General features: G+C 38.8%; 1 protein-coding gene across 1 annotated transcript in view; it reads right to left on the bottom strand.

Annotated features, from left to right (window-relative positions):
* The window catches only part of LOC102853598 (glutathione S-transferase-like), an 18,233-nt gene extending 9,519 nt beyond the window's left edge, over window positions 1-8,714 (bottom strand). Inside the window, exons 1-3 of the mRNA XM_006902821.1 lie at window positions 8,628-8,714; window positions 4,406-4,457; window positions 709-841 (exon numbers count right to left, since the gene is read on the bottom strand). Coding sequence (XP_006902883.1) covers window positions 709-841; window positions 4,406-4,457; window positions 8,628-8,714 — 272 coding nt within the window. The remainder of the gene's footprint in view (window positions 1-708; window positions 842-4,405; window positions 4,458-8,627) is intronic.
* Window positions 8,715-10,041: the final 1,327 nt, after the last annotated feature.

Here is a 10,041-nt window from a genome sequence, read left to right as displayed (position 1 = left end):
TGGTGCCAAGAGTGTTGACCGTGGAGCCGAGCAAACTGAAGCTGTGAACAATCTCAATCTCTTCACCATCCATCCTGATGCTACCGATTGTAATATGTAATGGCCATGAATGGATAATTGTTGAACATAAATGTTATTTATAGAGTTCAGTATACTATTCTTTCTCTTTTGGAATGTGTTTCTATTTTTCCATTATAAAAAGCAACAAGAGAAGATTTTTTTGTTAATCTGTCAGGAACTGCACTGCATATAACTGTCAGTAAGCCTACCATTCACCAAAACCCCTGCAGTGGTGTCAGTTCCCAGTCACACAACCCTTCACTGGTTTCCAATACTGTATATCTTAATGCCACAAGATTGCTTCTTCTTGCTTCTTTTGAATGACTGGTGGATTTTACTCTGACCTTTTGGTTAATAATCCACAGGTAAACTATGCCACCAAGACCAAAACAAACCCATTTTCATCAAGTTGTTTGAGACTCATAATGATCCCACATCAGATTGGTTCCCAAGGCTATACTAAGTCTTTAATAGAAGAGGCCGCCTATGTTTATCCTGTACAATAACTGGTAGATTTGAACTGCTGGGTTTAATTAGGAAACCAATACATTATGTGCTAGACAATCAGGACCCTTTGTAAGCCTAAAAGTTCTTGTTTTTTTGGGGTTCCCCCCAAGTTTTGCTCTAAGCAGGAAGTAATTGTTATACCAGGCTTGTTCTTTCAGGTTCCTTCCATACAAGTCATATTTTGCAGCTAGGTATCTGAGGATGGCTCTGGTTTCTACCAAATTCATCCCATCGATCTCAACCATAGGCACTTGGTCGTACAGCAGAGTTCCACCTTCAAATACACAAAAGTAGAGTCCTTTATTATCCTTACTAGTAGTAACTAAGTTTTCTTTATTCTAACAGTGCTGCAAAATTCAGTGGTAATATCTGATCAAATAATAACAACAACATTTATAAAAATATTCTTATAAACTTACCCATAAGGAGAAACACCCATTCATTCATTCACTGATGTAAAAGCATTATGCTGAGTGAACTAACTCAGTCTCATAAAGACAAATACTGAATAAGACCATTGTTGCAAAAATAGAAGGGTAGCTAATAAAATTGTGTGGGAATCCAAGGGGGGAAGGGGAGAGAGGAGGAGGTGAGGATGGGTAGGGGCAAAAATCACAGGGTTGCACAATTTGGTGGGTGGAGGGAAGGGGTGAAGGAAATGGGAAGGATATGGCAGGGACTTGGAAAAAACAAGGTAGTGGTGGGCATAGACCAATAGCAATTCATTTTATGAAACATAATGATTGGGAATGACTAGATGAAACAAAATATGAAGGATAGTGTGAAACACAATGTATATGAACTTTGTAAGCAAACCAATATAAAATTATTTTTTAAAGTAGCATGTTAATGCAAGATATAATGCTGATATGCAAAGCTTACTTTCTAGTCAAGGACACTATGTTTTTATTATTTCGTCTCCTATGGCTAGAGTTTATGGGAGCTCTGGTAGTGTAGTCCATAGAGAATTGTACTGCTGACCCAAAGGTGGCACCTTTCTAGCAACTAAGATATACCAGTGGCTCGTTAGCAGAAAGATGGGCATTCTCCTGTGTGATTCCAGCATCAGAAGCCCACTATGAATCATGATTTGCTATGAATCTGTTCTGACTCTATGACAATGGCTTTGACAAAATTGAAGGGAGCTCTGGTAGAGCTGTGCTGCCAGCCCAAAGGAGCACGGTTCAAAGTCACTAGTTGCTTCTTAGGAGGGAGATGCGCAGTTTCCTCCTGTATCATTTACAGCCTCTGAAAACCCGCTGGAGGGTCAACTATGAGTTGGTTTCAACTTGATGGCACATAACAATAACAATTTTTAACTTAGCTTCTCTTTGCTTCCAAACTACCACAATAATGTCCCAGTAACAAACTTGGCCTCTTTCCAGGTTAAAAACAACAAAATACCAGTTGCTATTGAGTCAGTGCTGAGTCATGATTATCCAGTGTTGTCAGAGTAGAACGACCTTCCATGCAGTCTTCAATGGTTAATTTTTCAGAAGTAGATTGCCAGCCCTTTTTTTCCAGTCTCTCTGGGTGGATTTGAACCATCAATTTTTGATTAGTAGCTGAATGCCTAATTCTTTGCACTACCTGGGGGCTCTTTCTTGCCAGATGAGCTCTTCTCATTTACTCCACATGCACACCCAGAATTGTTGTCCTGATAATATAAATAAGGCTCTGTTTAAAATATCTTTATGCCCCCTCATTCCTTACAAGAAAGTGACAATCTTGTTAGCTTGAATTCAAAGTGTTTCTTGATATTTGTTTCCATGTACCTTCCAAATATTATTCTTCACCTGTATGAACCTCCTTGCCCCTTTTCTCCCTTTTTCTATCAAACACGCAATACTCTCTTCTCTGAGAGTATTGCGTGTTTGATAGAAAATACTCTCTTCTCTGAAAGTATTCTCAGCTCTCTTTAAGATAATTTTCCAACTTTCCAATGAATCTTTGCATTTAGAGCAATGGTTTGATTAAAAAAAAAAAAGAACAGACTTTCTCTTTTCTGTCTCTGTTGGCAGGACAATAGTCTAGCCCGTGCTCTTCTCATTTAACACCATGTTGTTGTTGTTGATTGCCATCGAGTGTAGCACGACTCATAGCAACCTTATGAACAAAAAACTTGAAGCCTTTCTATAACTCTTGTTGTCTATTGAAGTTCATAGAATTTCCAGAGGCATGCTGTTTAGGAAGTGGATGCCAATTCTCCTTTCCTTTTGCCTCATCTCTTTGGACCATATTTGGGCAGTAATTTCTTGGTTTTTCTGCTTTTACTTGTCCCAACTGGAAAGACATCCTTGGCCTCCTGGTTAGATCAAGTCAGGGTCCAGCAAAAAGACAACTACATAAGTTACTTTAACAAAGATGATTTAATGTAAACAGTGATTAACCTAGTCTCCCAAAGAATTGAAAGGGTAACAAAAAAGAACACTTTGATATCAAAGGTAGAAATTATAGAAAACAGAGGTTAAGTGCTTAAGAAACAAAGGAAGGGAGTTTAGAGTAACTGCAACTTAGAAGCTTGGAAGATGGTCTACACTTAATTGAACCACTGATACGCTTGCTGAAAGATCTAAGTTGTTGTTGTTGTTGTTGTTGTTAAGTGCCTTCGAGTTGTAGGCGACTCATACTGACCCTATGAACGAAAGACCTGAATGCTTGTATAATTTCCATCCTTTCTCCAGGTTCATAGGGTTTCCGGAGGCAAGCTGTTTCGGAAGTGGATGCCACTCCTGCTTTCAAGCTTGTTTTAATCAGGGAGTTCCAGCAAACACTGTCCACTATGGGTAACCACTATCGCATTTGGCACATCAGTGTCACAGTGTTCAGCTTCACAGCAACCACAAGTTACCTCTGTACAGCAAGTCGACAGACAAGGGCTATATGACCTAGAAGAATGCTTCACCCAAAACAATTAAAAACAGGCCTGAGGGCCACGGATTAAAGTCACCCACTGTTGGTGACAAGATCTAAGTACTATCTTTTATATAGCAGTTGCCATCAAGTTGACCATGACTCATAGCAACCCTGTAAACTACAGAGATGAGCCTTGCCCTTTCTTGTGCCATCTTTATGATCATTTACATGCTCGAGCTCATTGTTACAGTCACTATGTCAGTCTGTCTTGTTAGAGATCTTCCTCTGACCCTCCACTTTTCCTAACATGATGTTCTTCTTCAATGACTAGGTCCTCCTCACAACATGGCTGAAGTATGTGAGATGCCGTTTCCCCACTATCACTTCTAAGGAGCATTGTGGTTGTGCTTCCTCAAAGACGGATTTGTGTTTGGGGAATATTCAATACTCTTTTCCAACACCACAAATCAAAGGCATTGATTTCTCTTTTGTCATCCTTAGTCATTGTCCAACTTTCAGTTGCATAAGAAGTAATTGAAAATTCCATGGCTGGAATAAGGCACACTTTAGTCTTTAAACTTATATGCTTGCTCTTTAGTATTTTGTTGAGACCTTGGCAGTACATTTTCCCAATGCAACATACCTTTTGAAGTTTTGAATACTTATATGAATCCAACATGAACAATGTCAATCTTTTCTCCATTTATCATTATGCTTCCTATTGGTTCAGTGGTGAGGATTTTTGTTTTCTTGATATTAAGATGTCCATATTGAAGGCTTTAGTCTTTAAACTCCTTTATCAAGTGTTAAAATAGAGATATTAATAAATAGTACCTACATATCTTTTAAAGTTTTGACTTAGAATCATTGAGAGTATCTGACTGTATAGGGTGGGGTGGTGTCTACCTTTCATAATAATGTTAAGACCATTTCATTAACTTGATCTAATGCAACACTATGAGTAACAAGGTTTAGACCTCACCTTGGATTAATTTTTCAAATTCTTCACGTGTTTCAAAAAGTTCTTCTTCAAACTGAAAATGAAAGAACAAATTGTAGAATTATAAATTGTTGAAAGAACAAAAAATAGATTGCTATCGATAGCTTAGTGGCAAGAATCTGCACTGTAGTCCTCAAGGAACAAGGGGTTTGAGTCTACCAGCTGCTCTGTGGAAGCAGGATGCCTGTACAATCACAGGAGGAGACTGAAAATTTTTTGGAGGGTCAGCTATGGGTCAGTTCTGAGATGACAGCAAAAAATAAACATTATCATTTTTATTGTTAATAATACTGTTGTTGATCATGCTAAAGTGTGAGTCACAACATAAAAGTACAATCACCAATTAAACCATTTTTTCAAGTAGAACTCAAGATGTCTGTTCCCTGAGTCCTATGAAACCAGGTGGCGTAATCCACAGAGAGTTGCACTACTAAACCCACTATCAAAGGCTCCATAGGACAGTCTCCTTTCCTACAATTTACAACCTCTGAAAACACACATAAGACACTATGAGTTGGTTCTGACTCAACAGCATTCAGTTAAGTTGATGGAAGGGTTTTAAAAAGTCAAAACAAAGGGTATACTGAATTACATTTATTCAGTAATATTTATATCTCTTATTATACAGATATAATGGGTAAACTATTCAAGGCCTCAGCTTTGAATGTAGGCTACTCTCCTTAATTGTTAGGTGACATCAAGTCAAATACAGCTCTTGGTCGTATTAGTTCGTGTGTTAGTCCATATCCTGTGAACAACAGACCTGAACCCTGTCCTATCCTGTGCCATTGTTACCATTCCTGATACACTTCAGCCTACTGTCGCAGTCTCTGTAGTAAACCATCTTGCTGAGGGCCTTCCTTTATTTCACATCCTCTGCCTTTCCAAACATAATGTCCTTTTCCAGATAATAGCCTCTTGTAACAACATGCCAAAAGTATGTGAGATAAAGCTTCACCATCCTTGCCTTAAGAAAAATTCTGGTTTCTCCAAGACATATTCATTTGTTCTTTTGCCAGCCAGTTCCTGGGATTACTCAGCACTGTTCTCCAACACCACAATTCAAAGGCATCAATTAATTTCTGTCACCCCTATTCTTTATCCAGGTCTCAGATGCATAGCAGGTAATTGGAAAGCTTATGGCTTGAATCAGGTATACTTTTGAGCTCTGGTGGCCTAGTGACAAGAAACTGTTCTGCAATCTCACAGACACGTGGTTTGAGGCTACCAGTTGCTTCATGGGAGAAGGAGGGACAATCTCCTCACATGCAATTAACTGCTTCTGAAAATCTGTTGGGAGGGTCAGCTATGAGTCAGTTTCGACTCACCAGCACACAACAACAAATTCTTTAGTCTTATAAATGACATCATTGCTCTTCAGGATTTTGGAGAGGTCCCTGACAGCAGATTCTTCTTCTTCTGTCATTCTTATTCACTGTCCACTTCTCAGGTGCATAGCAGGTGACTGGAAAAATCATGGCTTCAATCAGGCACATCTCAGTCTTTAAACGGACATCATTGGTCCCCTTAATTCACTGAGGTAAATTACTAACCGTCTTCCAACAAGAGTTTCCTAATCTAGAAAAACAAAGATAAGACCTACTCATGCTGCTGTCATGATGTTGAATGAGGTAATGTAAAATAAAGACAAACTCTTGGGCTCAGTTTAAGAGCTGCCCATTGGTTTCTGTTTTCTCTCAGCTTTCACTTGAGTGCTCTTGGTTTCCAGTGCCCAAACCACAAATGTTTGGTTGATCATTCCATTATCCATTCAGGGTCTTTTCCCCTCATTTGGTCCAGCCTCCTCAGATCCCTGGATGTCAAAGGTCCTGAGGGACACAATGTCCCCAAAGGGAGTTGGAGCCAGAGCTGGACATCATGGGGTCTGTCCACTTGTTAAAAAGCTTAATACACAGAAATTAATTGGAAGTAAATCTCAGAAGTCACATGATGGTAATTTCACAACAGAATTTAATTTACTCCAAAGGAGGGACATATGAGTGGAAGTAGAATTTACTTGATGATTTCAAGATCTTTTTCTTTTGTCTTTAGGTTTTTAATCTTGTTCATTTATTACCATGTAACTTCTGTGTACTTTCTCTTTTACATACATTCACATATTAAGCAGATATTTTCAAATAATCGATAGATTTTTATACATCTGAATAATTTTACACAAAATTTAAAACAGTAGGATTTTCCTGTAGTCTTTACTAGCTAAATGAGAGAGCTAAACACCCAGCACAAAATTGTTGTTGTTGTTGTTATGTGCCATCAAGTCACCTGCGACTCATAGCGACCCTATGTACAAGAGCCCTAAATGCCGTTCTATCCTGTGCCAACCTCACTGTCTCAAACACACTCATTCCCACCACTCCAGTTACAGAATCGATCCATCTCATTGAAAGTCTTCCTCTCCTGGGCTGCCCCTCCACTCTGCCAAATATGACCAAGGACCTCCTTGCAACATGCCCAAATTAGAAAATACTTTTTCCAAAAATTTTGTTCAAACAACAAAGTAATGAGTAACTAAAAGATAATTTTGTTTTTTGCTTTATAAAAACTAAGTAATCAGAATAGAAAATTACAAATTCAAGTTTTATAAAATGTTAAGTTGAAAAAATATTTAATATTTCCTGTAATGAGTATTTTTAATAGGTAAGTATCAAAATAAATAGCATTTTAAGATTTGTAGGCTTTGGGTTTACATTGCATTTGCAGAAGTTTTATTGTATTTTGTGTGGGTCTAATTCCACATAATAATTGTTCCTTGAAAAACAGAAAAAAAAGTAAATGACCAAGAGCCTATCTGCCCATCTTTTGTCTATCTTCTCCTTCTGCCCCTCTTTCTGTCTCTGTGGGTCTTTCTTATGATTGCCTCTTCACCTACCAATTACCCACGTCATATGGACAAATCAGCACACAAGTCAATACTGGATATTGTTGAGTGTTGCTATTAGTGTCAGGTGCCATTGAGTCGACTATAATTGTAAGTGACCCTATGAACAGCATGTCTGGACTCTTCCCTATCCTGCACTGTCTTTACCTTCTCTAGTATACTAGAGCCCATTGTTAAAGTCACTGTGTGCCAATCCATCTTGCTGGGGATCATCTTGTCTTTCACTGACTCTGCCTTTCCCAGCACAATATCCTACTCCAAGGAAAACATGAGAGTTTCACCATCCATGTCTCTGAGAAGCACCCTGGTTGTGCCTCCTTCAAAACAGTGTGTTTGTTCATTTGTTACTCTTCAGTACTCTTCTCTCACACTACAATTCAAAGGCACTATTAAAAGTTTGGCTTCTGTCCTTATTCATTGTCCAACTTTCTGATGCATAGGAAGCCACTGAAAATACCATGGGTTGGGTCAGGTGCACTTTAATCCTTAAGCTGACATCATTGTTGGATGGAGTTTGCTTAAAGGAAGCCAATAAGAAAAGGGGTTCCCACCTTCCCTTTGTAACTTTATTTTTGCCACTATTAGAACCTCTACTCAGAATATTATTGCTTTTTAATTTTTGACTCATGTACTTTTAACTTGTTAGCTAAATTTGTGTCTTCTAGGCTGCAACACTTCCATGATACATCTTCAAGGATATGAACATGTACGGCTAAGCACAATTGATAACAGTGCATCTAAATTCCAAAATCAATCTCCATAATAGTCTATGTGTTTCCTACTGCCAAAGGGGCCCTTTAGAGTAGTGAGAGAAGATCTTCACCCTGAAACCTACAGCGTCCCTTTTCAGCAGGAAGTAGCTAAGAGAATACGCCATCCCCTTTTCCTTATGAATCAGGGTGAAGTCTCTCTCAGGGTGGAGTGATAGGGAATGGCAAAGGACACACTGACAAAGGAGATTAAGCAGAACAGGCTTTGACAAGCACTGTAGCAATTGGACAATTAAAACAGACATTCAAGGGGGGGGAAAAAGAACGAACTTGGGAGGAGGGTAGAGAAAACAGTGCAACAATGAATGAATGAAAACCCAAAATCTCTGTAAATGTTCATTAAAACTAAAAAAATTTAATAATAATAAAAAAGAAAATAAATTTTAAAAAGAAAATGGGGTTCCAATAGAATTTTCACTTTGTATGCTAATGCTTTCTTTTCCAAACAAAATGATATGACTGTATCTCTTGTGATCTTTTGTTTCTTAGAGGCTGAAGGTAAATATTACTTCCCATTTCCTACTTTCCTGCTTACCTCCACTCCAGCTGCAGCCAAGAGCCACCGGATGGTTTCCATTCTGCCTCGTCCATTGAAGTAGTGAAGCTTGGGCTTCCCAGCCATGGCAACAGTCCCTGAAAAATAACGGAGAGAGACTGATTAAAACTCCAGTATGCAACCTTTTATACTGTGAGCTGGACCTTTTAGACAGCATAAAGGTCCTTCCCTCACAAATGGGAAAAACATTTGTTTTCTAGAAAGACAAAGGATGAAAGTAAGGAAGACAGACCAATGCCACAAATCAAGAGTAAAGCCAGCTTTTCCTCCTACGGCTAGTGGCTGACTTGGAGTGTTCCTCTTCCCTTCCCTTTTGTGCAGGTCCTCCTTCCACCACCCACCAAGACAAGCATGTCTGGACTGGAGAAACAGGGTGGGGTTAGAGGAAATCAACAGTTTTCACTTTTATAATGGAGTCTGATATTTTAATTCTGGCATCTTCTGAAGCCTAGAGACAGGATTTAAGAGGATTTTCAATGACTCATTGAGATTCAAGATAAGGGTGCTGACTTGCAAAATGTGTCTCCTCACGCTTGCTTTCTCTTTTGAAAATGAAATTATCTTTTTCCAAAACAACTATGAGATATCATCTGACCCCAGTCAGAATAGCAAAATTTAACAAAACAGCAAGCAACAAATACTGGCAACATTGTGGAGAAACTGGAACCCTTATTCACTGGTGGTGGGAGTGTAAAATGGTGCAACCACTGTGGAAGGCAGTATGAAGCTTTCTCAAAAATTTGCAAATAGAGATACCATTTGACCCAGCAATTCCACTACTGGGAATTTACCCCAAAGAGACCATAACTGCTATACAAGCAGATATATGCACGCCCATGTTTATTGTGGCTTTGTTCACAATAGCAAGGAGTTGGAAACAACCTAAGCGCCCATCAACAAACGAAGGGATAGAGAAGCTGTGGTATATTCACACAATGGAATACTATGCTGCATCGAAAAACTAGGAACTCATTCAATGTTATTCAAAATGGGTGACCCTGGAGGACGTTATGCTGAGTGAAGTATCTCAGTCACAGAAGGACAAATACTGCATGGTGCCACTGTTGTAAAATGGGATTGACCTCAGGATTGGGAGGAGATTGAGAAAGATGGGTTCAATAATGTATACTGCATTGAAATAGATGAGGGAGAAAACTGTTTAAAAGGGATATGTGATTAGGTATTTTTGTCATGACAGGAGTCCAGATTGAAGGCTGCATAGTGGAGTGGACCTGGGGGGAGGGATTACAAAACAATGAAAGAATTTTTCTTTTATTTTTCCAAGAGGGGAGTGTACTGGGGAGGAGGGTTGGGAGGGGAGAAAAGTACAACAATGAATGAATAGAGATCCAAAGTCTCTGTAAATTTTCATTAAATTAATAAAAATTAAAAA

The sequence above is a fragment of the Elephantulus edwardii genome, unplaced genomic scaffold (assembly GCF_000299155.1).
Source record: "Elephantulus edwardii isolate Elephantulus edwardi_28Jun2011 unplaced genomic scaffold, EleEdw1.0 scaffold00455, whole genome shotgun sequence".
Classification (NCBI taxonomy): domain Eukaryota; kingdom Metazoa; phylum Chordata; class Mammalia; order Macroscelidea; family Macroscelididae; genus Elephantulus; species Elephantulus edwardii.
The sequence above is the reverse complement of the archived record's forward strand: the minus strand, read 5'-3'. Positions and strand labels throughout refer to the sequence as shown.